At 46.6% G+C, this 27990-nt stretch overlaps 13 protein-coding genes across 13 annotated transcripts; 7 read left to right on the top strand and 6 right to left on the bottom strand.

Moving 5' to 3' along the window:
• Positions 1–15: 15 nt before the first annotated feature.
• Positions 16–1190, top strand: F5147DRAFT_718329 (uncharacterized protein). Its single transcript, XM_041438703.1, has 7 exons — positions 16–115; positions 328–411; positions 464–574; positions 630–670; positions 727–752; positions 807–985; positions 1059–1190. The coding sequence occupies exons 1-6, from the start codon at positions 49–51 to the stop codon at positions 973–975; spliced, it is 498 nt and encodes a 165-aa protein (XP_041287876.1). The 5' UTR covers positions 16–48; the 3' UTR covers positions 976–985; positions 1059–1190.
• Positions 1191–1239: 49 nt separating this feature from the next.
• Positions 1240–2232, top strand: F5147DRAFT_718328 (uncharacterized protein). Its single transcript, XM_041438702.1, has 9 exons — positions 1240–1473; positions 1524–1556; positions 1607–1626; positions 1679–1693; positions 1743–1781; positions 1836–1864; positions 1922–1935; positions 1985–2082; positions 2188–2232. The coding sequence occupies exons 1-9, from the start codon at positions 1401–1403 to the stop codon at positions 2206–2208; spliced, it is 342 nt and encodes a 113-aa protein (XP_041287875.1). The 5' UTR covers positions 1240–1400; the 3' UTR covers positions 2209–2232.
• F5147DRAFT_400679 (uncharacterized protein) lies at positions 2079–2643 on the top strand. Its single transcript, XM_041429612.1, has 4 exons — positions 2079–2132; positions 2188–2247; positions 2304–2438; positions 2490–2643. The coding sequence occupies exons 2-4, from the start codon at positions 2229–2231 to the stop codon at positions 2567–2569; spliced, it is 234 nt and encodes a 77-aa protein (XP_041287874.1). The 5' UTR covers positions 2079–2132; positions 2188–2228; the 3' UTR covers positions 2570–2643.
• Positions 2644–4227: 1584 nt separating this feature from the next.
• On the top strand, positions 4228–6022 carry F5147DRAFT_400531 (uncharacterized protein). Its single transcript, XM_041429611.1, has 15 exons — positions 4228–4330; positions 4389–4398; positions 4455–4474; positions 4531–4563; positions 4616–4712; positions 4770–4787; positions 4941–4958; positions 5011–5087; positions 5140–5197; positions 5248–5331; positions 5386–5496; positions 5550–5590; positions 5647–5672; positions 5727–5943; positions 5995–6022. The coding sequence occupies exons 1-14, from the start codon at positions 4283–4285 to the stop codon at positions 5893–5895; spliced, it is 810 nt and encodes a 269-aa protein (XP_041287873.1). The 5' UTR covers positions 4228–4282; the 3' UTR covers positions 5896–5943; positions 5995–6022.
• A 2055-nt stretch (positions 6023–8077) lies between these two features.
• F5147DRAFT_718310 (uncharacterized protein) lies at positions 8078–9270 on the bottom strand. Its single transcript, XM_041438701.1, has 7 exons — positions 9129–9270; positions 8985–9072; positions 8865–8931; positions 8654–8818; positions 8476–8604; positions 8375–8423; positions 8078–8323 (listed from the first exon to the last, which is right to left on the bottom strand). Exons 1-5 carry the CDS (start codon positions 9196–9198, stop codon positions 8563–8565), a joined length of 432 nt encoding a protein of 143 aa, XP_041287872.1. The 5' UTR covers positions 9199–9270; the 3' UTR covers positions 8078–8323; positions 8375–8423; positions 8476–8562.
• A 614-nt stretch (positions 9271–9884) lies between these two features.
• Positions 9885–10678, bottom strand: F5147DRAFT_718305 (uncharacterized protein). The gene is made up of 4 exons (XM_041438700.1): positions 10588–10678; positions 10272–10516; positions 10190–10216; positions 9885–10135 (listed from the first exon to the last, which is right to left on the bottom strand). The coding sequence occupies exons 2-4, from the start codon at positions 10296–10298 to the stop codon at positions 9935–9937; spliced, it is 255 nt and encodes an 84-aa protein (XP_041287871.1). The 5' UTR covers positions 10299–10516; positions 10588–10678; the 3' UTR covers positions 9885–9934.
• F5147DRAFT_718289 (uncharacterized protein) lies at positions 10586–11556 on the bottom strand. The gene is made up of 6 exons (XM_041438699.1): positions 11477–11556; positions 11327–11423; positions 11050–11272; positions 10930–10996; positions 10719–10883; positions 10586–10669 (listed from the first exon to the last, which is right to left on the bottom strand). Exons 3-6 carry the CDS (start codon positions 11163–11165, stop codon positions 10628–10630), a joined length of 390 nt encoding a protein of 129 aa, XP_041287870.1. The 5' UTR covers positions 11166–11272; positions 11327–11423; positions 11477–11556; the 3' UTR covers positions 10586–10627.
• A 3630-nt stretch (positions 11557–15186) lies between these two features.
• F5147DRAFT_718281 (kinase-like domain-containing protein) lies at positions 15187–17560 on the top strand. Its single transcript, XM_041438698.1, has 10 exons — positions 15187–15280; positions 15335–15631; positions 15684–15748; positions 15808–15990; positions 16040–16121; positions 16176–16283; positions 16335–16518; positions 16569–16653; positions 16707–16985; positions 17037–17560. The coding sequence occupies exons 1-10, from the start codon at positions 15253–15255 to the stop codon at positions 17115–17117; spliced, it is 1392 nt and encodes a 463-aa protein (XP_041287869.1). The 5' UTR covers positions 15187–15252; the 3' UTR covers positions 17118–17560.
• A 435-nt stretch (positions 17561–17995) lies between these two features.
• F5147DRAFT_718280 (phosphatidylethanolamine-binding protein) lies at positions 17996–18881 on the bottom strand. The gene is made up of 3 exons (XM_041438697.1): positions 18533–18881; positions 18355–18484; positions 17996–18302 (listed from the first exon to the last, which is right to left on the bottom strand). Exons 1-3 carry the CDS (start codon positions 18836–18838, stop codon positions 18136–18138), a joined length of 603 nt encoding a protein of 200 aa, XP_041287868.1. The 5' UTR covers positions 18839–18881; the 3' UTR covers positions 17996–18135.
• Positions 18882–20064, bottom strand: F5147DRAFT_718277 (uncharacterized protein). The gene is made up of 5 exons (XM_041438696.1): positions 19968–20064; positions 19640–19812; positions 19532–19591; positions 19192–19458; positions 18882–19138 (listed from the first exon to the last, which is right to left on the bottom strand). Exons 1-5 carry the CDS (start codon positions 20029–20031, stop codon positions 19046–19048), a joined length of 657 nt encoding a protein of 218 aa, XP_041287867.1. The 5' UTR covers positions 20032–20064; the 3' UTR covers positions 18882–19045.
• Positions 20065–20869: 805 nt separating this feature from the next.
• F5147DRAFT_656863 (uncharacterized protein) lies at positions 20870–23703 on the bottom strand (the record flags this gene model as incomplete). Its single annotated transcript, XM_041434160.1, has 9 exons — positions 20870–20883; positions 20932–21229; positions 21303–21336; positions 21370–21518; positions 21546–21599; positions 21651–22010; positions 22129–22629; positions 22681–23020; positions 23111–23703. 9 exons carry the CDS (start codon positions 23701–23703, stop codon positions 20870–20872), a joined length of 2343 nt encoding a protein of 780 aa, XP_041287866.1.
• Positions 23704–24327: 624 nt separating this feature from the next.
• On the top strand, positions 24328–24788 carry F5147DRAFT_532432 (uncharacterized protein; the record flags this gene model as incomplete). The annotated part of the gene is made up of 2 exons (XM_041430103.1): positions 24328–24601; positions 24655–24788. Coding segments are annotated over 2 exons (408 nt in total), but the record flags the coding sequence as incomplete, so codon positions are not given.
• A 45-nt stretch (positions 24789–24833) lies between these two features.
• Positions 24834–27636, top strand: F5147DRAFT_747730 (uncharacterized protein; the record flags this gene model as incomplete). The annotated part of the gene is made up of 9 exons (XM_041439978.1): positions 24834–25170; positions 25207–25422; positions 25473–25509; positions 25557–25700; positions 25753–25882; positions 25932–26107; positions 26156–26685; positions 26975–27190; positions 27296–27636. 9 exons carry the CDS (start codon positions 24834–24836, stop codon positions 27634–27636), a joined length of 2127 nt encoding a protein of 708 aa, XP_041287864.1.
• Positions 27637–27990: the final 354 nt, after the last annotated feature.

The raw sequence follows: 27990 nt of genomic DNA, 5'->3' as shown, positions 1-27990 counted from the left end.
ATTGGAATGTATTAGATGCACTGCGTGTCAGCCATCAGGTAAGGTTGAATGGCGAATAGTTTCTACGTCAAGCTGATTGCATGGGTAAAGTGTACCTCTTCCCCGGAAGTAAAAGGTAAGTCGACCTGCCAAACGGTTCATTTTTCATGCAACTTAAACATTGTGGTGTCAGTCATTCACATCATAGGTATTATTGCTGCGGAATGTACGCGTTCCACATGCATTTTGAGAACGCAGTGGATCTCACTACCTTGGCAGCCCTACTGATTATTCGGAGGTGAGTTCATTAGTGTTTACGAACGAAAGTGGTTCTAATTTGACTATCAGAGGAGCCTCCCCTAGGAACTTGTTACTTCGAGGACACACGCAATGAGGCGGTCGTCTACATATTCTTGGCGATGTTCGAAAGCGGTCAGTGATTATCCACAATTTATTGGCCTTCTTGTTCATAACACCATGGCAGTGATACTGATCCTTACTGTATATAAGAGGGTTCACGACTATAAAAACTTTCAGAGCGGAATTGTGGTAACCCTGTACCACGATGGCATGTTTTACATGTTGTGCATCCTCGGTGCGTGGAAATAGTCGGCTCTGAAGATATCATTGAGTAACGCATTTGAAAAAAGGCATCACACTCGCCAATGTCATCATCGGAGCTGCACTTCCAGTACGCATCTGGGCTGTCAAACCCTGCGATTCACTAACTTTCTGTCTTTTCTGCAGAGTGCCTATAGCGATATGCTTGATGCGTACGTCACCGGTTGCACTCTGACCGCCAGTTGATCTGGAACTCACTGCACTAGGCTACAGCTGGTCATTCACAGCGTCCTGGCATCGCGAATTCTATTCCGCATTCGAGATAGCAACGAACGTATTCACGAACCGTCCATGTCGGTAACGACCATGGAATTAGACTGTTTACGACCTCCGACGATGTCGATGAGTGGGACGGGTACTACTACTCAAATTTGAAGGAATGTGGATATATGCGGAACTATCGCCCTCTGTTAAAATGAGAAGCTTCTTATCAAGCTGCCTCTGTACCTCCCGATGACTGTATCGACTGGACTTTAGCTTGTTCCTAGGGGAAACATGCAGCTGTCATTAGCACTGCATATTGCCGCAGCAGTCTGATATGTCAGTTACGTATCTTCGGAAACAACAGAGGGAGGTACCTCGCCCAATCAGATTCAGCTCCGAACAAGGCGCCACCAAGAATTTCACGCCTTTTCGGCTTCTGTCATTAGCTACAAAGTGTGGGAGTTATAGGTGCCGATGATGATCCGAATCTCCATGCTGACTTTGGAAACAGAAGCGCTGAATTGTGCTTGTCTAGCACGTACACTATCATTATACATCACCAACATTCCCCAGTCGCTCACGCCCATCCTTCGAATATGACCGTAGTCTTAAATAATCCCAGTTGGTGGCCGCTAATCGATTGGAATATGTTTTTCAGTTATTGGATAGGTTTGTTGCATCAAGGTATCTCGATTCAACATTGACTTCCGATTTCGCAGTTGCCGCTGGTGTCGTGGTGGTATACGATTGGGGTGAGCAGGACCGTGTTCGAAAACTGCTGATATTCTCATGGTATTTGCAGTACTGACACTAGGACAAGAGGTAGGTTGGTGTTATGGCTGGGGCGGAAAACTCGCTAAGAATGGTGTCATAGATTGAACTGATCTGGGTGAGTGACAAGAATCCTGTATCAGAAGAAAAACGGGAATTTGCAACAGAGGCAACGCTGGTCTCTCATCACTTTGTTGTATTTGGTCGTTCGTACTTCGCTTTGTTCTATAGCAAGTTGTGCTGACTCCACGGTGTTCTAGATACGCTATACTGGAATACCAATTTCTGTGTATGTGTCGAAGCCAACAAATTGGAACCATGCTAATAGCTTATCTCTGAGAATTAGTGCCTACGTTCTGCGTATGTTTCATATGCACTGTGTTCGATTTTTCTGACCGGCGGCACGCAGAAAGCATGCCATTGATACCGCTGACAGATGCAGCGAGTGTTCCGCAACCATTTTACTTACATCTAATCATTCTAATGAATACACTCATTTGTAGGGGTAAGTGAGATTCTGACCATTAAGCTTAGCTCAATATGATGACTTGATAGGTGTAAGTTGGAGCGTTTAATACTAGCACGAGGGTGATCACTAATTGAGTGTTTCAGGCAATATTACGAACTATGTAATAAATGTGACAAACGTAGTCATGGCCGCCATGTTGGGCAGTGATACCCAGATGCAATACCTCTGGGATGTTGACTCGACTGAAACACGATGCCAGTTGTGATGATTGCTCGCTTATATGCCATGTATCAGGGATCTAGAATTATGCTTATTTTCCTTGTGATTATCTTCCTGGCTGTCAACATCGCCTGCGGAGTAATCGCGGGAATAGTACTGAAGCATTTTGTAGGGGGTAAGCTTCACTTGTTGACTTAAAGAACACGACTCATTGGATAAACACTAGATGTGTGGATAATCTCTGGTACATACATGTGCAATACCAAATATGAGGGGGATTACCAGCTTCTCACTTCAATGGTTTGAATGCTCAACACTGTTTGGGAGGTCCTCGTACTGTATCTTTCAGTCTGGATTGCTGTGAAACACTTCCGTAACCTGCGACGGACTCGGCCCATCGACAAGATCGACTATTGGGGACTATTTCAGAGTCCTGATACAATCCCACGTGCTTTATTTTGCGAGGTGAGCTTCTCCTGTGAATGGGACTATCTCTTTCTGAAGTTCCGCACCTGCTAGCTTCGTTTGTGTCTCTTGCCTCCAGTTTGCTGATTTCTCTCCAGAGCTCCAGGTGTGCCGAGCTGTCGCTGACATCTGCATGTGACCACTTCTCATCATTTGTGTAGAATTATTCGACGACAACTCAGATACTCGGAGGTGCTCTTCAGATTTTATTGGTCGTGCAGATGTTTGTGCTGGGACCACGCCTCATCCTTAGCGTTCGACAATGTCACGCTAAACTCGTGGCCGAATCCAATATAGAAACCAGCATGAATTCGATTGTCTTCCAGGAGCGTGTACATGTATCAACTAGCAGTACCGTGTAGGGAAATGCTTGCCGAGCGGTCTGCAGGGAGGAAAAATTTGGGCGATGATCCGTCGTGGTACTTATTTAACATATGGTATTTCGAAGTATATCTGAAAAGTCCGGGCAAACCTATTTCTTCAACGGCATGTCACATTATGTAATATTGCAACCGATCTCGCAAATTTCCGACAAATTTATCGAGTTTAAACCACGCACCGGCCAAGTACTGGTACTGTGCGTACACGCGTCACTGCTCATTCTCCTAAACGCTGGAGAACAGCTACCGCCGGACTCGAGTTCGCAGTGACTACTTCATAGGCTGGCATGATGTGAGTCTCATTCGGGGTGTTCCTTTCCTTTGTTGGACACATCATTAGTACATGGTGATTCACAGTTTGAAGGCGCTGATACTTGATATATGGAATTTGTTGCGTCGTCAAATTGTCACAGACACAGCAAAAATCCATTCTAGTTAAAAGGCTTGTAAGTTGTAAACTTTCATGCACCGCCCAACAACAGTGGCTATGACTCAATCAATCCCAAGGGCCAACATGACAACAGTTGTTACTTGTCAGCTGATTGATTCCAGTCACTTACACCATAAATCATGATCAAGGATCCCGCCATGAGCAAAGTCGGGGAAATAAGGCCTGTCACTGTAACATACAGGGCACATAGCTCTGAAATTCTAATAGAAGGAGACATTGAAGAGACTAACCCGGTTGGCTAATGCCATTTCAGGGCTTCGGGATGCAACATCATTTTGATCTTCACATCGAGCAACGATCTTGCCTAGCACTGATGATCTGATCTAAAGTTTCAGTAGTCGTCCAGGGGTCTCCTTCAATTGAAATTCCAGAGTCTTCTTTGCTGGTTCGAGTTCCCGTAAGTTCTGTTACTTTTCCACCGAAATTGAAGTTGCATCTCATAGGCCCTATATTATCTTCGACTTTGCTTGCGGTGGGAGTGACAGACAGCGTTTGCAGTTTCGCATTACCATGCTTGGCGCCTCTAGCGCTTATCAAGCACTATCTCTGATGTTATCGAATGAATTTCTGCCTTTGGCTGTGCATGCACAGTATCGGTTACTAAATTAATACCAATGCCTTATCGAACATCGTATTTAAGCAATGCTCGCAGGTGTATCGCTCCATTCAGGACTTGCGGGCAAGTACCACGATACGCATATTGAATACTGATCTTATCCTGATATGTCTTCCCTATCGATCTCAGACCTGACGAAGTTGCAGACGGTCAGGGTGAGTAAAGGGTGACTTCCCTCTGATAAACTCGAGGCTAACATTATGTCGGATTTAGTATGCCAATTGTGAGTGTCCGCCGATCGTCTGAAAACTGGACGGCGGCATTGACTATTATTTTTAGTGGGCAGTCTTGCAATCCTCGTGAGTATCAAACAGATTTCTTGCGTTTCTACCTCAAATCTCTTTCGACGTTGCAGGCATTTGATTTTTGCATTACGTTTTCCGAAGAGGTCGAGGAAATATCTGTCTGTTCGGAAGTATTACTCTAACCACTTCCCACAGGTGCGATGGACCTGGTTCAGACCATGGGATGTGATTCGTGTCATATTTGTCGTTTCTCGATATTTACCTTTCGCGGGTGTTGGAATGACGGCATATGGCGAGTGACCCTCTCCAATTCTCCTTGTATTTTGTGTTGCTGATGGGCATATCTTAGACGCATTGCGTGTCAGCAGTCAGGTGAGCTTGGATGGCGAATAGTTTCGATGCTAAGCTGATTGCACGAGAAAAGTGTGCCTCTACTCTGGAAGGAAATAGTAAGTCGACCTGCCAAACGATTTATTTCATGCAACTTAAACAATGCGGATGTCAGTCATTCATGTCATAGGTATCGTTGCTGCGGAAGGTGCGCGTTCCACATCATATTAAGAGCGCGATGAGTCTCACTGTTTTGGCAGCATTGCTGGTTATTCGGACCTGGGCATTCTGGAAAAAGAGTAAAATATTGCTGATCGGATTATCGGTCTATAGCGTGGTACGTGTTTTGCAGAGCAGGGATGTTTGCATAGAGTTTTATTATCCCATAGTTGACAATTGCCGCCATCCTTGCTGTATCCCTCAGCCCTACAATGTTACTTTCAGGAGGTGAGTTCATTGGTGTTCACGAACGAAAGTGATTCTAACTTGACTATCAGAGGAGCCCCCCGTAGGAACTTGTTACTTCGAGAGCACACGCAACAGTGCGGTCGTATACATGTTCTTGGTGATGTTCGAAAGCGGTCAGTGATTATTCACAACTATCTATTGCTTTCTTGCTCATAACAGCATGGCAGTGATATTGATCCTTACTGTATATAAGAGGGTTCACGATTATAAAAACTTTCAGAGCAGAATTGTAGTAACCCTGTACCACGATGGCATGTTTTACATGTTGTGCATCCTCGGTGCGTGTAAATAGTTGGCTCTCAAGATATCATTGAGTAACGCGTTTGAAAAGGCATCACACTCGCCAATGTCATCATCGGAGCTGTACTTCCAGTACGCATCTGGGCTGTCAAACCATACGATTCGCTGACTTTCTGTCTTTTCTGCAGAGTGCCTACAGCGATATGCTTGAAGCGTACGTCACCGGTTGCACTCTGACCGCTAGTTGATCTGGAACCCACTGCACTAGGCTACAGCTGGTCAGTCACAGCGTTCTGGCATCACGAATTCTATTCCGTCTTCGAGATAGCAACAGTGTCTACGAACCGTCCACGTCAGTAACGACGATGGAATCTATACGTTATTTGCCACCTACGTCAACGTCGATGAGTGGGACGGCTACTACCAGTCAAGTTTGAAGGAATTTAGGTGTATGCGGAACCATGATGCCATCGGCCTCTGCTAAAGTGAGAAGCTTCTGCCCTTATCTAATGTACAACTCAATTGTGATATCATAGGCCAATGATACTGCGAGACCTTGGGACTGAGGGAATGAACGAAATGGTGATTCGTTCCCTTGTTTCCTCCGAGCCTAGTTGCGGTGTCAATTCTTATGCGACGTCACGATAACTCTGCATTATGTACTTCCGCAAACCTCGTCTTTAAATCAATAGCGCATGACCTGTCATTCAACATCACCCCGGCCATGAAATCCCAGTCATCCAGCGGCCTTGTGGGATCCAGAGTGAGCTGGAAAGCCCAAAGAATAAAGCGGTTTATGGATACCGATCTGTACTAATTGAATGAGCTCGGAAGATCATGTGCGCGGAATGATGTTAGTACCTGTTTACAACGTATAGACCGGGGCTTATTCAGGAAGTAAGAATTAGACAGTATCTTTTGAAAGACGGTGGACTGGCGCAGCTCGCAATGTGCCTGTTTCTGGCAGATGGAAGCTAAGGATTTCTCCAGTAGCAATCACGCGAGGTCTATTCACTAGCAACCCGCCCGGCTTCTGCATGATTTCAACCACGGCCTGCAACAGAACGTCAAACCGAGAAGCTGATACAACAACGCCCTATAGTAAGAAACGAACTGATAAACGAAAGAACATGGTTAACACTGGAATCCTGACGACTAAGATGTCAATTTTTACTTGCGAGGGGGCAGGAAGTGTCCTCGGGAGGAACGCAAAGTCCTGTAGACTGTAAGAATGTGATTGAAAGCGCATTCAAGCTATGAGTTTTTTCAAGTATAACTATGGTAGTGTCCCTGAATGATGGCACCTGGAGCAGGAGACGGTTTATGCACCCATTATAATACACGTTAGGGACGGAAGTGAAGGTCGACAACGAACCCCGCAGCGCCGATGGGACGGATCCAGAGTCCAGACCATCGAAGTCGCTTAAATTTATCTGGCAAGCGTATTAAAATTCTCCCAAGGCGATCATGATATTTTACAACCTATCACGATTCGCCAGCATGACCGGCCTCCAGCTGAATTGACAGTGATCGATCATGAATTATGTGCTTGATCCATTAGGTAGGCGACTCACCTATGTTGGTTACGAGGGTCGACTTCCGAGTCCCCAGGTCCGACGCCTGTCACGGTAGTGTTCGCCTAGGTTCGCCTGCCGAGGAGCCCATCGACTCCGAGGGCCTGTTCAAAACGTTCAAGTCTTGGTTCTCTTTTAAGAACTTTACACACCGTATGAGCCATTCAGGGCCCGGGTGTCGGAGTTCCGGTGAACTCCGAGTCCTCCTCTGTCCTGCGGATGTCGTCCTCGAGTAAGGAGTTTTACCCGTTGGTCGAAAGGCTTGAAGCTTGAAGCTTTGAAGGTCTGAATTCAAATACTATGTGATGCATTTGACATATCACTCGGCTTATATACTAATGTCAAAATTAGGAACATCTGCAATTCCTTTTCGCCACTTTCAGCTTCTTTCCTACAACTTATTCGTAAAGAATGAGCCCACCCTGAACGGATGACCGCGGGATCGCTGCTCTCTACTTCTTTCACTATGATAGCGCTGGCGTCCATTGACTACCGAGGATGTTGGTGAGGGCGTATTATCAGCTTAATCCAGTCCACCGCAGCCTCTCGACGCCCTGCCAACCATCAGTTGCTTCTTCAAGTTGGTTCTGGTCCTTCCCTCAATTTCAGCAGCTCGGAATATGAGGATGTTAACGCTATGGCACCTAGGTCTTCGCAGACTGCTGGGACACGAAGAAAGAAACTCGCGTATTCTAGTGTTGTTGAGCTCTCTTGTATTGGCAGGATGGTTACACCTCAGGCAGTACATTTGGCGTCTAGGGAAGCCGTCAACAGCACGGGCAACCGGAAGATTTTGTTCCTGCGTACGTTTCTTGACCTCCTGGCAAGAAAATGGTGACCGTCCCACGTCCAATCACTCGATTCCGTTAGGATCACAACCATATCTGGCTCCTCCATCCAACCTCGTATTTTCTTATGCACACACTACATTGAGAATTCGCTCCTTTAGCCGCAAGTTCCGTCTGAAAGCGCGAGTTGGTCACTGGGACATACTTTTACTTGTCCGTGTTGAAGCTACCAAACCTATGATCGGGACGTTTTTGGTTATGGACATAGGTGCCTAACTGATCACCCTTGTTTTTCACATGGATATGATCTTGAAGACAGATGGGTGTCCCCGTTCTGGATGTGCGGAGGCGCATCACATCTCTGTGGGTCGCCCCACATGCATCCTCCTGCTTTGTTCCAACTTACCTTCACCATGTCTATCCCTTCCTAATTCATCCATCAATTACACGTGGGTAGCAAATATCCACAGTATCTGGAGGCGCTTATAGAAGCACACGAAGGTCTACACGCTGAGTAAGTGGTCAATGTGTGCCCCAGTGTTACTTACTCTCACGGAGACAGGTTGAGATTAACCTAGGGAGCTCAGTACGCATTTATCTGTCCTGGGAACATACAGTGTAAATGACTGAAGGGTACGTATTGTCTCTCCCTTACTTTCAGAGAACCAGATTATACGTCATTCTAAATATTGCCATCCTGCTCAAATCAATTTCTAAGGAATACATATCCGGCTCAATTTGATTAGGCGGTCTTCACATAGATTTGGCTCGCAGTGCAGAGAACCTGAAATTCTTTTATCAGCAAGAGCTTTGATGAATCATATTTTATTTACCTCGCCAGAGTACACGTTATCGCAGGCGCTGTTCACGTTCGGGTTGTTCGCGAGCAAAGTGCTGATCGGGATGCCAGCCGCGTCGGCAACGCTTTGGCACGTGTCGCCGGCCCCCATAACATGGGTAACATCACAATCCTGGCCGGTGAGTCCAAGGCATATGATCTATGACGATGAGTTCAAGTGTTTTTCAAATGTCGAAATGTCTTACTTGTCCGATGAACAAATTGTCACAACCGGCGTCAATGGTTCCGCTGTTGACTGTCGCTAGCTGGTATCTGCGGCATACATTCGATGAGCAAGTGAATGGAAGACACCTGATTGTACGTACGTTGAAACGCTCTGTACTGCGGAGATTCCATCACATGTATCCATAGCTCGAACAGTTACATTACGGTCGCAATCTTTGGGGAGGATACCTAGACGTTTTGCTGTCATAAATGTGGGCATCATCGAAACTCGAAGGATTACTGACTCTGAGCAGACACAACTGAGGCAATGGCAGCGAGCGCAACGAGTCCGGCGGTGAAGAATGAGGCGTGCATACTGTTCAGATGAGGAGATTGAGAAACAGGTGAGTAATGTCTGATGCTTTCAAGTCGACTTTTCTAGCTGCCTTTATACACTTGAAGGATGAACACCAGTCAGCGAGTCTGACGCTGCCTGACGGCCAGCCTTTGCCGTTTTTTTGGCTCGTCACGACTTGGCATGCTTGGACTGTGAGTAAATGGACACCATCATATATGGCACGCGCGGCATTCACGGAGGAATATGAGTCTGATCTGACGTGTTCAATAGACTTGGTGAAAATTTACTCGTGTAGCTTAATATGACACGTCGTATCACGCCTACCCGGTAGATCTAATTTACGAGTGGACAGCCTTGGGGTGATCCGGGGACGAATGCTGTGGGGGCTAGACTCGTTGCCTCATTAGACGGGCTGGTCGCGAGTTTATGTGGGGGCCCTCCCGAGGTGGACAACGGAGAAGGCTGGAAAAAGATGAAATCAGTACCACTAGTGTAGGAGAAGGAACTGGTCAAACTTTATAGGGTCATGTAGACTATGTATACAAGATTTCTAATGGAGTCATCGATCGATCGAGTCGCCTCGTCCCGGATCTGCATGATGCATTCAATAAGGATGTGAATATTGTGAATTACCGTATGAGTATATGTACTACTTCACAAACACAAACTTCGTATAGCAACAGTACGTCATCCTTCCGACTCGGGACTCGGAGCTCTCTACCCACCTTGCTTAAAGTCGCTTTGACAACCAACTTAAGGGACGACTGCAGCAATTCCCGGTAGCTGATGGGGATCCCGCGGTTCTCGGCTTCCGCCAGTCTCAATTTCAGCATGGGTTTTCAAAATTTCACTCTTCGTGCTTTTCCTGCTCACCAAAACATCTTTAGAGTGTAGATAATCATGAAAACCAACATTCTGTTGACCACATACCACACGAATGACCAGTGTGACAAGGGATGTCATTTTCTTTCGCTTCATCTACTATTGACTGATCGAGTGTTTTTTCAGAAGTACGACGATAAAGCAACTAAATTGGCACGTCCATTACTGTACGAATCGTAACATATCATTCACCATGGTCATATATCAGTTTTCCACTGCCACCGAGAGTACTCATCGACTTGCCGACTCGGGGCCTGCTCAGAGCAACAAATTCTTGGTTCTCTTTCGAAGAAACTTTCTACAGGTTTATGATACACCGCACGAGTCACCCGGGTGTCCTCATTTGCCATCCGAGCCTTTCCTTCCCTGAGCCCTCCCCATAGCGACTCTCCCCTGCGGACTCGTATTCGTCTTCGAGTAAGGAGACTTGCATATCGATCGAAAGACTTGAAGGTCTGAATCCGAATGCTATGTGATGCATTTGACATATCGCTCAGCCTACTATGTACTAATGTCAAAATTAGGAACATCTGCAATTCCTTTTCGCCACTTTCAGCTTTTTGATTAGGTGGCCTTCACATAGACCTTTTTCGCAGTACAGAGAACCTGAAATCCTTTTATCAGCAATGGTTCCGATAAATCACATTTTATTCACCTCGCCAGGATATATGCTACTGCAGTCGGAGCCTACGTTCGGGTTGTTCGCGAGCAACGTCTTTTCCGGGATACCAGCCGCATCGGCAACGCTATGGCACGTTTCGCCGCTCTTCAAAACATGGGTATCCTTGCAATCATGGTCTTTGATTCCAAGGCATATAACCTATGACGATGAGTTCAAGTGTTTTTCGAACATCAAAATATCTTACTTCTCCGATGGCCAAATTATCGCAACCGCTGTCAATGATTTTGCTGTTGACTGCCGCCAGCTGGTATCTGTCGCATACATTCGATGAAAAAGTGAACGGAAGGCACATGATTGCACGTACGTGGAAACACTGTGTGCCGCGGAGATTTTGTCACATGTATCTCCAGATTGAACAGTTACACTACGGTCACAACCTTCGGGAAGATGACCTAGACGTATCATAAGTGTTGGCATCATCTAATCTCGAAGTATTACTGACTCTCAGCCTGAGCAGAAACAGCTAAGGCGATGGCAGCAAGCACAACGAGTCTGGCGGCAAAGAATGAAGCGTGCATGCTGTTCAGGTGAGGAGGTTCAAAAGGCGAGTGGTATTTGATGTCTTTATGCCAACTTTCTAGCTGCCTTTATACACTTGGAGGACAAATATTGGTCGGCGAGTCTGACGGCCAACGTTTGCCGTTCTTTCGAGTGGTCGTGACTCAACATCCTTGAGCTGTGAGTAAATGGACACGATAATACGGCATGCGTGGCATTAACGGAGGAATGAGTCTGGTCTGGTCTGTTCGTGTAACCTAATGACACGTCGTGGCAAAATCAAATCAATGGAAATGTGCTACAACGTCCCACCTGGTAGGGAAAATATTGTGCAAAGTGGCGCATTTCTCCAACTTGCATATAGTTGTCACCTGCGGTAAATTCACACATTTCTTGAACTTCCTGTTTTGCGACTTGCTGTCCCCTGTGAAGGACCGTCTGCGGCTTGGCGACCGCCAGCACCATCTTACTTTAGGCAGTCGACAGTCGGTTTTCTTGCTTCTTCACCTTCCATCGTCTCCGTTGCTCTACCTTGTCGTAGGCGAGTATTTATAACCCAATATCTTCAGCAATTCAAAAACTAGCTTCTGTGGTCCAGACTAGTGCTGCCGTGGTCCGGTTCGGTCCGGTTCAGAGGGCCCTGGACGAGAACCGAGAACTGGACCATGGTCCAGTTCTACAAAATTGTCGAACCCAGAACCGGACCATCAAGAACGGTTCTTAACAGTCCGGTTCGGTTTTTTTGCGGTCCGAACGTGAACCGAACCGCAAATTTTTCAAGCAGCAAGGAAAAACATTCACAATACATCTACATGACATTGGGTAGCTAGGCTAATGACACACCAGCTGCGTACTCTTCTGCCTCTACTGCCGCTGACACATGACCATTCTTATAGGCTGCCTTCATTAATTGTAGCGCAGAGAATGTGGATGGTGCGAGGGCGTTGCGGCGCAGAGTCGATGTGATCCCCGCACTGGAGAAAGCGCGTTCCGATGGGACTGCACTGCCTTGAATGGGCAGGTAATCACGCGCAACACGAGCTAGCATTGGATATTGCATTGAATGTAACTGATCAAGGATGTAAGCGGGGAACAATGAATTTGAGGGCTGACTTACACCCCACCACGCGACAACGTCATCCGTCTCCTCCAATGGTGAAGTAAGGTATGCGGAGAGCTCTTGATGAGGATCGCGCGTGCGATGGTCTGTAGCTTGACGTTCCATGATAGCGTCGCGCATCCAGGAAGCACCATAACAAATTGAAGCTTTCGTTGTTGACATGGCCAATGGCTCCTTGGGTTGCAGTCCTGGGGCTGGAGGCGCTTGATAATATTTGTCAAACTAAGCATCCATCTGAAGTTAGAGACCGCCAGGATACTTAAGGTTGAATAGTACTCACCACCGCCTGAAGACGAGCCCTCCCATCCGCGACCTTCATCTCAGTCCATCGCCGTTCAACATATGCTAACTTGTAGTTGGGGTCAAGAACTGTAACAAAATGAGACATGGACTTGAGCAAAAACTCGATACTTACCTAGACAGATAAAGTAGACATCCGAGTCACTAGCTTTCTGGTAGTACTTCTCAACATTCTTGAGACCCTTCGTAATGGCATCCGCGATTATTGCGTATTCTGGATTTCTTGCCATCGTCTCCCATGCGCTAGCGAGACACTCTAGTGTAGGTATAGTCTGCCAGGCTGTTGGGTACGCGACCGACGAGAATGATTGCTGTGCAGTTGCAGGTTCCTATAACAATCAGTAAATAAAATAAAAACAGATATACAAATAAGTACCTTGAGGACGTCATGCACTAGCCGTATCTTCCTCCAGTCGGCTTGATCAAGCTTGAAGTCACTATATGACTTGTTGCGCAACTTTGGGACCTCATGGCTCTCATCGGCAAGTAGAGTGAAGCGGTTGACAGCCTGAAAGATGTTAGATACTAAACCGGCAGTTGTACATCTCACCTACCAGGCGAAGAGACAAGAAGCGCTCGAGGCACTTGAACAAGGAAGCCCAGCGTGTTCTCACCCATGTCAGAATCTCACGAACGGCAACACCTTCTTCCTCGCATGATTTCTTGAAAAACGCTTGAGCTTGCGGTGATTTACGGATCTAGTTATTGGTTGTGTCAATGAGAACTCGAAGACAAAAAGAGAGGACTTTACCTGTTCAATGAGTGCCAATGCTTTTCCAACAGCATCGCCGACATCAAAACCATCCTCAACAATAGCTTCAGGGTCGTGTTCCAATGCTGCAAGTTGTTCAGTTAAGCTGGTGATGTCAGTATCCTCGTCATAATCGATAGCGTGACGGATCTTGCATAGTAAGGTTGCCTGTGGGGTGGGTGCGACTCCGTCAACAAAATGTCGCGCTGCAAGATTCAAAATATGCTCTTGACAGTGGATGCGACGGGGACCTGGAAGCCAGTGGGTACCATCTGCATCTATGGCCTTCGCTACTTCACTCATAGCGGTATCATTATTTGAGGCATTGTCCGACGTCAGCCATCCAACCTATGCAAGCGAAGTCAATCCACAGCTGAAGCCAGACTCTGGGAAACATACCTTATTGCGAATATCATACCTATCTATCGTCGTAACGAGTATATTGCTGATGTTGTGGCCGCTATGGTTGCCTTCAATCCGCATGAAATCAAGTTGCTCATTTCTCAGCTCCCACTGCAGCGGTTTGCCAGCAGGGCTCCAAATATAATGTCCAGTAACCGAAAAAAATGGTTCGCCGATTATCGATGTCCATGAATCGAAAGTCATGGACACCGCACTGTCAATATGCTAATGAAATATTGTAAGACTGATGCCATAATATAAGTAGGTCAAGACTCACCGCTAGACGCTCCTTGATATTTTCGACCACAGTCATTGCTCGAGACTTGATTGTTTCCGTTAACTTGGTGCGATGCGGAATGTCCTTTTCAGTTAGGGTGGGACGCGCATACTGTAATAAACGCTGAAATGCTGGCTTGTCAATTAATTGTATTGCCTGGTGTGATGTGAATAAATTGATACAATATATATATAAAAACAACGTACCTTGTCTTCTGTCACGATAAGTTCCATGATATATTCAAGCAAGCCTTCCTTGGTGAACGCAGGTGGTTTGCAAACAAGCTTGCCATCGAGAGTTGATTGTGATTGTGTCATGATGTCGTCTTCTCCAGGTGGGATTGCACGAGAGTGCATTGTGATGCCTGCGGCGTCACAACGCTCCTTGTAGACTTGAAAATGCGACTTCTTGTAACAGACAATATGGGTGCGAAGTGTCGAAGTACCTCCACGAAATGTGTGCTTCTGCACTGGTTCACCAGCGGCCCTTGTTTGAAAGTTATTAAACGACATATCAAAAACAATATGGACCACTTACTTGCATAGTGTACACACCCACCCATCAGGTAAACGGGTAAATATAGTCCTAACGTCCGCTGTGCGTTCGCTTTTTGAAAGCTAAATACAGGTCTTAGTTGAGACTCAAGGAAAACAATAAACGAGTACATACAGTAGTGGTGCACCCGTTCTCGGATTTAGATTCATCAACTTCATCGTCGACCTCTGGTTGGGGGATCAGCTCGTCAGCAGACGACTCCAGACTCGTTTGTCGCTAGTATAGGGGGAAGAACTACTTGGGGTTAGTTCTGTCAGTTACAACCGGCAGAACCGTGGCGAAACGAGTCTCGGCTATGTAACAATGTTATATAGATGATATCAATGTTGCCTCGTCCCATGTATCCGTCATCCTTGCCAATATTGTAATCAACTGTCTCGACCCCATCTAGAATAGTCTGCGGTATCATTCATTGTCCAACCTGATCTAACTCGTCAGAATCAACCAAAAAGTGCGCGCAACGTATGTATAAGTGTGTCACATAGCACGTGCTGATAGTCACTTCGCGTCCGTCACAAAGGAACGCAACTTTGTTTGAGCCACTAATCATCATGTATATTAATATCGTTGGTCTCTGCGCTTGACAGAGACCTCTTGTATTAACATGGCTCCGAAATACCCTAAAATCTCAGGTACGTTCTCTCTCTTATTGGGTCAGGTTCACAAATGACATGACTGATTTGCAGGTTATGAGCTCATTCAACAAATCGGTGGAGGTACCTTCTCGACCGTGTTCAGAGCCGTCAATATAGAGAGCCATCAAGTGGCAGCATGCAAAGTGATATTCATCAAGGAGCAGACTACCGACAAGGAACGCCAGATTGTCGAGAAGGAGATGAAGATTCATAAGCAGCTCAAGCACAAGCATGTCCTGGAGTTTCTACAGGCTGCCGTGGTGGAGCGCAAGTACAAAGATTGTTATGTCCCTGGAATGTACATGCTACTAGAGCTTGCTGCAGGAGGAGACCTCTTCGACAAGATCGGTGCGTTTCGTCGACCGATCATGTATCCAATCATTAACTCGTGACTCATCAGCGCCGGATGTTGGGATTGGAGAGGATGTGGCACACTACTATTTCGGCCAGCTACTGGCAGGGATGGTGAGATACCAACACTGATCATCCACATTCAAGTGAGACGAAACCTTTTCGAATCATAGGACTTTATTCATCGCGAAGGAGTTTGCCACCGTGATCTGAAACCGGAAAATATCTTGCTTGATGCAGCTGGTACCCTCAAGATATCAGACTTTGGCCTCGCAGCAATCTATAAACTCAAGGAAAGCGGCAAGACAAGACATTTGGACGGATTGTGTGGCAGCTTGCCGTACATGGCCCCAGAAGTGCGTCATATTTACATATTTTCGGATAGCGCTCACGATGTGATTCCAGGTTCACTACCAAACACCGTATGAAGCAGAGCCCATTGATGTTTGGGGGATTGGTATCATTCTTTTCACACTTCTCGCAGGAAGTCCGTCAAAACTCCAATCATGTCCATAAACTCTTAGATTAACGTCCCTCCCAGATACCCCTTGGGATCAATCCACAGCACAATCCTCAGAGTTTTGTCAGTATATCACGGGCGAGTTATTTAATGAGCCCCCTTGGAATCGTTTAGAAGAAGAAGCCCTATGTAAGCAGGATCATGCGCTTTCGTGATCATGCGCGCTGATATGCCCACCAGCACTTATCTGTGGTCTGCTAACCATCGAGCCAGAGGGTCGTATGACACTCGCCGAAGTATTCGCTCACCCGTGGTGCAGAAGACCAAGTCAAATTGCGAAGCAAGGGGTTGTCACGCTTGCAGACCACTTGGCTGAGTCTTTGAGGGCGAACGGTGATCTGAACTATGCGATGCCGGATATTACGTACGTTTCCAGGATTATCATCACGAGGCCGATATTCAGTTCATATGTAGCGAAACTCGCAAAGATAAAGATGGAGACGATATCATGCTCTCTGCAACTCATCAATCCCAGTTCACCCAATCACTTCTATTATTCGTATGTCTCCCATGCGCATCTCAGTTCCATTTTGAATCCGTTGTTCCCTCTAGTCACAAACACAGTCTGGTCGCAGATATACACCTAGCCTTACTCGCTTTTATACTTCTCTTGGGCCAGGGATCATGATGCAACTCATAAAAGAATCCTTGACTGCCCTTGGTGTCAAACACAAAGACGGACCTACCGGTGAGGACGAACGAGGGGAGATCCTTCGGTTGCGCGTAGGCGGGTATGATAAGCGGAATATCGCATTCAAAGGCTGGATCGAGCTCGAGAACTTCTGCTACGATGAAACTGACGGAAGCTTCTGCTTGATGACTCGCGACCTCGTAGGTTTTGTTTCATTCTTGGTTTCTGGATGTAAGCTCATGGAGCCGCAGGGGAATCCTATCTCGTGGCGCCAGTTGTGGAAATCACTAATTTTGTCACCAGCTGTGGATCCTCATGTGCTCCGCAAATGACCACATTGACACTGTGACATGACACTCAACACTCTTTTGTTAGCCTATATCCTGTTTGAACTCATGTTTTTGGAAGCTTCCCTCTTGCTGCCTTGTACGCGATCTGATTGAATACTTCCGTATGCCATACACTGCTACAGGAGACGATCTATTTGGTTGATGTTCGTGGTTTACTTTCCTAGAGTCCCACTGCAATTCAATTGTAGTTTCGTCGATTTCAGCCTTATTGTCTCCTTAGCATCTCAGTACGGTGTGCTTTGAATTGCGTTCTGGCAGGTGATGTTTGTTCGAATGCCCTGGGTAGGACATCAATATGAACAATCGGGATCTGGGCGGTTCGAATGTTCAGCGTGCAAATAAATCAACGATCAGAATGTTGTCTCTAACAGCTGCAGCAGATATCAAAGAAACTGGTACCCTATATGTATAGTACATTGTGTTGAAGTACTTATGCACATGCCTGAATTTCTTTGAGACGAGTCGAGGGCGGCGTTCAAGTACATGATAACCACCTTTCGAACACAAATGACCCGGTACGACGGCGTTTTGTAGAGTGATTCCAGTCGGACTTCTCAGGCTGGTGCGACTTCAGGATAATTCTTCATCATGCGCACGCTGCCTGATATCCGGTTCCGCCGTGTCGCACTCTTACTCGTCAACTTAATGCCGCACGGCCGGGTAAGTGGCTGCACCCCAGACACATACGTACCCCATATCATCCAGCGGTTTCGTAGGATAGAGACTGGGCTCAACAATTAATGTAAACTTCAGGATAGAACCGACAGTTATGCCTACCAGGACCCAATGGCCTCCATCTCACGTTAACCTCAGAGACACCGGCCTTCATTCCAACGAGGATATTAGTTGACCAGCAAACGTCGGTGCTTCAGCAGAGGCATCATCGAATCGCATTGAAGTTTGTTACATCGAAACTTTTAAAAGTAAAATATCTCAATCAGTATAGTACATCCCAGCATCACCTCAGCCATTCGAGGAAAGCCGCCTCGCTTGGGACATCTTACTCCCCCACGACAACGAAATAATTGACCCCAACTAGCCTCAGCCCATGCTTGTCAGCAAACCTTGCTGCATTCCAGTTCTTTCTATCTGCAGCCTCGTTCATGCGTTCCGGGGCATCGGCAGGGATCGAGAAGTCCGCACTAGGCTCCTGGTATAACAATAGCACTGTTGCAGCTATCATCAGCACATATAGCGACTATAACAGAAGTTGAATCACCATAACGATGCCTGCCAGTTCCCGGGGGAGGGGTGGGAGGATAATAGGGCGTCACAGCGGGTTTGGTGAGTTGTGCATCAAGATTGTCTGTCTCAATGGCTGACGTCGGAGGAGCTTTCACGCCAGTGACCTATACATGAAAGTAAATAGACAGTTTGCAGTATATGATAATACTAACCACCCAGTGCCGCCACTCTCTGAATTTGGGGTTTTCCTTGGATGGTGCGTCTGGGTCTGTCATGACGAGCGTATAGGTGGGTTCATCGGTCTGGTCTGGCACCTGCATTGGAGTGAACGCAACAGTTGGTTCGTCAGCGGTGTCTGTTTTTGTGAGTGTGTTCCCAAGAAGAGCCTCTTGGCTAGTGGGGAAGGTCACGACGAGCAGAGCCTTGGGATGGAAAGGAGGGTCAACAGGGATAACATCTGGAATGATACCATTCTCCTTGAGATCTTCTCTGACAGCATTGAGTGGATCGAGCATCATTGTGGGCTCAAGTCGAGGGTTTTGACGATGATGAGGCTATAGTCCAAAGGAGACAAGTAAAGATCAAAACTGAAGTCGTCATTGGAGAAAGGGGTGCTTATGTAATATTCCGTGCGTGGGCTTGCCGGCATTCTGAGAGCCTGTAAGATAAAGCAGAAAACTGTGCTAGAGAACATCGAATGGTGCCCGTAACACTACATGATTGTCTTATTCGCATGTCGAATTCAAGAACTGCAACAAGTTCTGCCTATTGGCGTCCATCTCGAGATCTCTGGCATCCTTATGAACTTTCAACTTGATCTGAGACAATTATATGAGAGTCTGAGGCCCGGATCTGGACAAAGAAAACTGACCTTCTTGCCTGTTAGAACGCTGCGCCTTTCATCCTTGTCCTTTCCATTATCCCTGTCCTTATGTTTCTTGTACTTCTTGTCTCGATCTTTCTCTCGATGCTTTGACTTGGACTTGCGAACATCGCGACTATCCGAACGAGAACGAGATCGGTGACTCGGCGAATTCCCCCGCAACCTATGCCGACTACTGCCACCACGCTCCTTAGATGACATAGATGCAGCAGAGTTTGCCGAAGGTGAGAGAGATCGGCGTCGATGTTCAGCGGTCTACAATGCATTTATGCACAAATCTTCAAATGTCAATGGCAACTCAGTAAAAAAAAATGAGACGACAACGTACGACGCTACGACTTCTGATTCGTCCACGACTCTGGGAAGGCTCGTGGTATTTGTCTCGGTCCTACAGTAAGGTTAAAACAACATCGGAAAAAGACAGGAAGTGTCTCACATTGTGATCATCCTTTCCTCTGTCTCTCGTATCATCATGGTACTTGTGACTGTGTGAGCGGTATGGACTCCGGGACCTTGAACGTTTAGTGTGACGAGACCTTCTGTCTTCTTTCTCGCTATGGTGGCTGCGTCTTTCAGGTGACTTTGAACGACTCCATCCTCTATCTCCTCCTGTTCGGAGAATGCGTATCACGACATGTTATGAATATGAGCATGAGTGAATGCGTTGTCGCCCCATTACCAGCACAGCCGACGTAGTGCGTGGTAATCAACATTGACACAGAAGGTCAGTCGAGAATCTTTGAGGAGTAACGGAGACCATTTACCACTTCGCCTATGGTTATCTCTTGAGCGGTGCTCTCTCCGTTCACCGTGTCTTCTCTCGCTCATGAGGGTTGTTGTAGACGACCCGGTGGAGAATCATAATTCATTGTTTGGTACTACTTGCTTATTAAGTGTTTGGAAAAGTGTATCACGGGGCGCATGTTAGGTCACATGGCATGCCATTCATCCGCTGTATGTAGGCGTGTCCTGCCAGTGTCATTCACAGCCTCCATGATCTAGGCATACTTGCTTCGGCCTCATGGTACCCGTACGTCCAAGTCATTTCCTACTAAATCAAACATTGAGCATCACCCTAGTACCACCAATGGACTCTGAGAGTCCAAGCTCGATTGGACAATTTTTACATCGCCAACAGGCGGCATCAGTAAATTCACACATTTCTTGACCTTCCTTTTGTGCAACTTGCCGCCGGGTAATTCCCGAAAAGGAACGGCAAAGCCAAGCATAAGAACGGTGACACCAACTTGCCGTGAACTTGCCACAAGACGATTTTAAGTCGAAAAAGTAGGTGCCTCCTCTTGACTTCGACTTTTTCCAACCTTATTTTGACTTTTTTTGACAATTACTTTACACTTATTCCTACACTGCAAGTCGTGCAAGTAGTAATACTTATTGTGACTTATTTTCACACTTATTTCACACTTGTTGAGATGAAAATGACCACAAAACATTGCATTTCAAGTGATAAGTAGATTAAGTGAGAAAAAAAAGGAGGGAAAGTAACATGAAAGTACTGGTAAGTAGCGAAAAAGAGACCTCAAACATGCGTAATAAAGTGAATAACACGACGAGTAGTAGTACATGCTGGTAGCGGCGGCGACTGCGGCGGAGACGCAGGTGGGTATACTAGTAGTACCTGACTCTACAAAAGCATCAAAAATCATCAGTCACGAGATGCTAGAAAACAACAAAAAGGACAGTACCAAATATCGAAGATAAGCGCACACTCATCCTCAGAATCCTCGTCTGGAGTGAGGGGCACACCACGCCTCTTTGCAGCGATATCCTTCGTGCGTTCCCAGATGTCCTGGAGGACCGAGTCTCCAAGGTGGTTGATAGATTTCATGTAATTCCTGGTTGCCATACCATAGTTAGTGTCTGAAAACGCCTTTCGAGCATTGCTAGTCTTGCCCGAGGCTTTGTTCAGACTGTGGGGGACCTTGACCGCCTTCCCTTTACTGTTGACTGCCAATTCACTGATGAGCGTGTTCTCGAGCCCAATAAGTTTGAGGGCACGTTCCATCTGCAATGCGAACAAAAAAAACAAGTTAGTCATAGTATGACGAGAGAGTGAATATACATGCTGCCACAGTGACAAGACTAAGAGCACCCTTGGCATGCGTAAGCTTCCTGTGGGTATCAATAGCGCCCCAAGTAGCACACCTGTGCTGTACAAGGACTTGAATAAGGAGTTCAGACTGAAAGGGTTTCTTATATTTTCCATCCTGTGTGATGCTCCCGTACAAGAATCCTAGCTCGAAGAGTAAGTTATTTGCAAAATCTTTGCGGTCTTGGTCAGTCCGGACATCGTCCTGCAATGTCATGAAGTGTGTAAGTACCGAGATGGCAGTAGAGCCAATGCCGTTGCACCACTCTGATAGCCGCTGGATGGCCTAAGAACAAATAAAAATTATCAGATACGAATTGCATCAAAAATAACTTACTAAAGCCATAACAGGACCATCAGTAGTGACTACGTGGGGTATATCCTGATAAACCACATCCCAGGTGTCTTGCATAATAGCGCAGAGAGTTTTCTCGGACTCGACATGATCCCACACTTCATCTTGATCTCCGATAGCAAGAATGAGAGTAGGGATGAACAGGGCACTCCACTTAGCTACAACTCGGGGACCTCCAGGAAGGTTTTTGACCCTGTAAGCAGAACGGGGGAGGATCTCCACCTCTATAGGGTTCATAGCACCAGAAGTCACACTCGAGATGCTGGAAAGACTCTGAGTGTGTGCGACGGAAGACTTTGCCCGCTTTGCCACGCGAGCTCTGTGTTTGACACCAACATTAGTCTATATAATTCATTGTTAGTATGATTAAACATCAGCCACCAAAGAATACTACCGCAGAAGTGACCCGCAAGGACACTGGTTCAGGTTCGGTCTTGATTATAGGCGTTGTTTGACCCACAAATTCAACTTCAGACGAGGCTGAGTCTTCCTCAATCACGAAGGCATGATCGGCCATAGAGTCATCATCAACGATGAGATTGTCCTCGATGTAGTGGTCCTTAATGTGGTTGTCCTCAAGCAGGTCATCCTCGAGCAGGTTGTCCTCGAGCAGGTTGTCCTCGATTATGTCATCCTCCAAATCCGCGAGTTTGCGCTTGACGCTTGAAGTCAGAGTAGTAGGGTAGGATGTGTGAGCTCGAGCTGTAGCCCAGCGGATGTCGACATCATAATATCCTTTGGGAACCTGCGTAGAAGGAGGAGGTTCGAGATCAGATTCCATATCAGTGTCAGATGCGTAGTTAACGAGGGGGGTTACTACTGGGGGAGCCACCTCAACATTCATTTCGCAATCATCATCAGGCTGGATCGTGTCGAGCTGTTTGAGAGTCGGGTTAGCATTGCGATGAGCTAAGTTCATTTGAACCGAAGTATCAGAGACCTGATGAGAAATCTTGACACCCTAATAATACGGTTAACGCATAAAAAAAAATAACTATATAATCCAACTCACCTGAGCAGCCTTGGGTTTTGACATACGAGTAAGGGCTTGAGAACGCTCGACTGATTCGGCCAAATCGTCGTCTGCGAACAGGGTTGTAAAATGATCTGCCACATTATCAGCCCCAGAATTGGCGATAGTGTTGATGGGCGTAAGTAGGGCACCACCGCTACTAATGGTACTCCCCCTAGTGAGCTTAGAGGAGGAAGTGATACCAGAGAAGTCGGAAGGCAATGGGAATGGTCTGATTTTCAAGTTGGAGGGTGACTTTGAACAATCAGCAGGAATTCTCGATATCCAACTTGGGATACGCATGGCAGCAACACCAAAATTGTCAAGACCTGGTGCAGAACTATCATGATCATTGACCATTAGATTGAAAAAGAAAAAAGCTGTTTCGGTCAGCTGGTGCATCATGGTTGAGAAGTGATAAATGCCTTACACATCATCGAGCTTCTTATCACCATCACGTGCCACTGTTGATTCGATAAGGATGTCAGCATCTGCTGCTTCAATCACATCTCTCACTGGCATCTTCACTGGTAACACTTTCTTCCCCTTCTTGTGGTGTGCCACTGGCACCTGTTTCTCTTCCTCCTCCTCTGCATCACTCTCAGGATGTTCGACATTAGCACTAGCTGCTAAGTTACCTCCAACCGTACCACCCTTGCCATTGGCGCCCACGGCCTTATCCTCAGCCATAGTCAAGTTGGAGGTCTCCACGTCTTTCACAGCCTTTTTGACGGGGCGTGGGCGTGGGCAGGGACAAGTAGGCTTCGGCACATCAGCACGGGTAGCTGCCTGGTCTGTCTGCATTTTTTTCTGAAATACAGCAACGCGCTTATATCCTTCTTGTACAGCCATTTCACTTGCCTCCTTTTCTTCCTTTTCATGCTGGTCATCAGCGGCCTTTTGAGCTTTGGTACATCTCTTTATGTGACCTTCGCCTCCAGTCAGGATATATCCTGGATGCTGAGTTGCGTTTTTAGCTTGAGTATTCATACATTTTGGAACTGTGCTGGCAGGCTGAGACATGGTATTGGTGGAGGATCCGGAAGGCTGAAGAAAGAGAAAATAGAACCAACGGTGGCTGACAACAAGGTGAGTTTCGTCACAATTCTCAAAAAATGTAGCCCTAGCTGACTCTGAATAAATACCCTGACATACCCAGTAATATACATTAGCACGATTTGTTTCAGCTGCTGGGAGCCTTAATTTTCATCGATACGTTCCGGCACTCCTGTGTCAAACTTTGCCTGCGAAGTGTTAATGTTCACCAAGACCTTTCTGGCAAGGAGATAGTACACTAATTTTCATTTATTGGTGCAGTGAGACCAAGGTTCGTGACTGTGTTTCCATTGTGGTTTACATCAATGTTCACCAGAGCCTTTTCGGTGCAGTTTACTCGTGTCCAACAAATCTAGTCTTCATTTTCAAATTAAACCTTATATACTATTTTGGTTTGACTACATCGGTACCGGTGATTAGGGTTGTACCCCAAATCTTGAATGTGTCAGCCTTCAAAATCCTTGGCAACATCTCAGCGTAGCACATACTATGCCTTCCCGTCGTGCTCACCACCTACTTCAACTGCCATGCTCAGTTCCAGGATGTGTGTGTTGGTTTTGAAATCAGTCGGGTCTTACCCAACACAGGCGCTCACTTCACCCAACTTTATGTGCTTCGAGACCATCCCCTCAGGACCTCCCATTGGCACCCCAGCCACCACCGTCCCCTCAGGATGATCCCAGACCATCCCGATCACCTTCCTACCCTCGAGATTTCTCACTGCCCCCTCCGGATTTTTCACAACCGCCCCAGCCACCACCTCCCATACTCCCTGATTCAATTCATGAGGATTCAAGCCATACTGATGCAGAATTCACTGACGCGAGTGAGCGATACTATCGTACGTACCATTCAATGTTAAACAGTAAGTTCCTTTCAAGTTTCAGTACTTTGTTTTTGACTCAGATATATGCTTAGGACGACCATGCGCTGCTGATGGAACGTTTCTGCCTCATGGCACCCCCCCGACTCCTGTGCCACCAAAGGCTCCTAACAATTGGAGTCCATATCGCAACAGAATAGAATTTGAGGCGGCAGAGTTCGCATTCAAAAAATGCCATATGTCTGCAAAAAATTTGGATTTCTTGTGCGACTTAATGGCTGCGACCCTTGCGAAACACCGTGACACCCCTCCATTTGCTGATCACAAAGATCTACACAGTGTCATAGATGCGACAGAGCTTGGGGATGTCCCGTGGCAATCTTTTTCTGTTCAATACTTAGGAGAACGACCTGAGGTTGTCCCACCATGGATGGACGATGAATTCGAGGTCTGGTATAGGGACCCCCATGCAATGGCACACAATATACTTGCCAACCCTACGTACAAGGACGAAATCGACTATGTGCCATTTCGTGAATATGATGCGTTGGACGACACGCGCCGATGGAAAGACTTTATGTCTGGAGACTGGGCATGGCAACAGGCAGTACGTCTTCAATCTCTTTCTGGCATTGCTTAGGATATAGCTAACATTCTCAAGGACACCATATCAAAAAATCCGGAAACACATGGATCTGCTTTGGTCCCAATCATTCTCGGTAGTGACAAGACTACCGTCTCTGTGGGCACTGGTAATAACAAATACTATCCCCTCTATGCCTCTATCGGTAATGTATGCAACAACGTGCAGCATGCACACCGTGATGCTCTTGTCATCATTGGGTTCCTCGCCATACCCAAAAGTATGTTTGTTCATATTTTATTATGTCTCATCTGAGCTGTGCTATTATAGCCGACAAGATGCACTCTAAAGATGATGTATTTCGGATGTTTCGCCGCCAACTATTCCACAGTTCGCTATCCGCGATTCTCTCAGCCTAAAACCTGTTATGACCAAGTATGAGGTCATGTGCTGTGGAGACGGTCATTTTCGACGTGTCATATATAGTCTAGGACCCTACATAGCGGATTATGAGGAACAACTGGTACTATCTTGCGTTGTCAGACATTGGTGCCCGAAGTGAGTATTGGCACTTGTAATCAGTATCCATTGGTACTGACAATTCATGTAGATGTATCGCAGTTCGTACAGACCTTGATGGTGGTGGGATGTACTGTTCTCGCGAGCACAATGACTTCTTGATCGAAGAACTATGTGCAGATATATTGTGGGATGAATATGGTCTCGTTGGTGATCTCGTCGTGAGTAGAACGGGCCGCTCTTCATACCAGACTAATATGTTTTGTGTAGCCATTCACCAACGACTTCCCTCGAGCTGATATTCATGAGCTGCTGTTGTTTGACCTCCTCCACCAGATAATTAAAGGTGCTTTCAAGGACCATCTTGTCGACTGGGTAGCAAAGTACCTTAAGGCTGTGCACGGGACCAGACGGTCGGAGGAGATTATGAGCGACATAGATCGCAGGTATGTCACCTTACTGACTACTCAATAATATTCTCTAACAATAATCAGAATTGCTGCTGTAGCATCATTCTCTGGTCTACGACGATTTCCTCAAGGTCGCGACTTTAAACAGTGGACGGGCGACGATTCCAAAGCGCTCATGAAGGTATTCCTTCTGGCTATCGAAGGTCACGTACCTCAAGACATGGTGCGCGCATTTCGTGCATTGCTAGAATTTTGCTATCTTGTCTGGCGCAACGTTGTCACTGAAGATACCTTGACTCAAATTCAAGATGCACTTCGTCGTTTTCATCATTATCGCAAGATATTTGATATCGTCGTTCCTACCTTCTCACTCCCCCGTCAGCACTCAATGACTCATTACGTGGACATGATCAGACTCTTTGGTGCCCCGAATGGACTGTGCTCATCAATTACAGAATCAAAACACATCAAGGCGGTAAAGGAGCCCTGGCGGTGGTCGAGCAGGCACAATGCTCTTGGTCAGATGCTTGTGACCAATCAGCACCTTGACAAGCTTGCAGCGTCCCGTGTGGACTTTGATGCATGGGGAATGCTCACTGGCACTATTCTATCAAGTACTTTAGCTGCTATTGGTAAGTCCGTTTCAGGTTTCTTTTTGTGATCGTCTTCTCGCATACTTAACAGCAATATATAGCGACAGATGCAAACGAGCAAGTTGTCTCTGCTGTTGCACAGCAACCAGATGCCCTTGTCATCATCGAACCGCACCCAGTAATGGATGCTGATGATGACGGTGAAATAGTTGATGATCCAACAGTGCTCGCTTGTGTAGCACTCACCAAAACTCCCCGTAAGTAATATCATGCAATGTCCAATCTCGATGTTCACCACTATATCACACAGAGCGAAAACGAGCACAGACAGTAGCAGCATTGGCACAGGAAGTCGCTGTTCCAGAGCTACCACGCCTCGTTCGATACTTTCTGTTCTCCCAGCTCAATCCAGATGATACCCGCAACCCCGAAGATATACCAGCTGTTAACTTGCCTCGACACAAAGGCAAGCTTCAGGTCTTCAATTCCGCTGCAGCAACATTTTATGCTCCCAGCGATCCAAGCGGTTTTGGCGGCATATGACGTGAACACATCTGTGCATGTCCGCTCTGGCGGAACAGGTACCCGTGTAATGATTGCGTGTTCGTCAATACTGATTCACATGCTGAAGGGATGCGAGGACTCGAAGTTGCGAGAGTCATATGTTTCTTTTCTTTCTTTCACAGATGGGAAGTGTATCCATGCGCCCTCGTCCAATGGTTTGAGAAGATCGGTGATTGTCCCAATGAAGACACTGGCATGTGGATGGTCACTCCAAGTTTTCACGAGGACGGCTCAAGGAACCTGGCTGTTATTCATATCGAGACGGTCTTCCATGCAGCACACCTGATACCCATCTACAGTTCTGAGTACATTCCTCACTCTCTCAAATTTTATGATTCCCTTGATACTTTCCGTTCATTTTATGTCAACAAATACGCTGATCACCATGCCTTCGAAATAGCGTCCTGACCGCCACACATGATAGAGGTGGGTCTTCAATCTAATCCTCAGTCCATTGCCAATGGTCACATCGCATGAACTTACGCAGACACTCACACAATACTACCATTCCCACTATTGCCTCATCCTCACCGGTACCCCCCTTCAGAACAACCTTCCCGAACTTTTGGCTCTCTTCAACTTTCTCCTTCCCAAGATCTTCAACTCACAGGGTGCATCGCACCCTACAATCGCCCGAGCTGTACGTGTCTATTAGGTCCTCATACTCTCCTAATTGACGAAGGTCATAGATATCATGAAAGTATCTTCGTCTTCACAGTGGTATGGAAACGGAAGAGCGCGCCTTGCATGTACAGCAGTTCA

Source organism: Suillus discolor (assembly GCF_016758755.1).
Source record: "Suillus discolor strain FC423 chromosome Unknown F5147scaffold_74, whole genome shotgun sequence".
Classification (NCBI taxonomy): Eukaryota; Fungi; Basidiomycota; class Agaricomycetes; order Boletales; family Suillaceae; genus Suillus; species Suillus discolor.
Note: the sequence above shows the minus strand (reverse complement) of the source record. Positions and strands in the feature narration are given on the sequence as shown.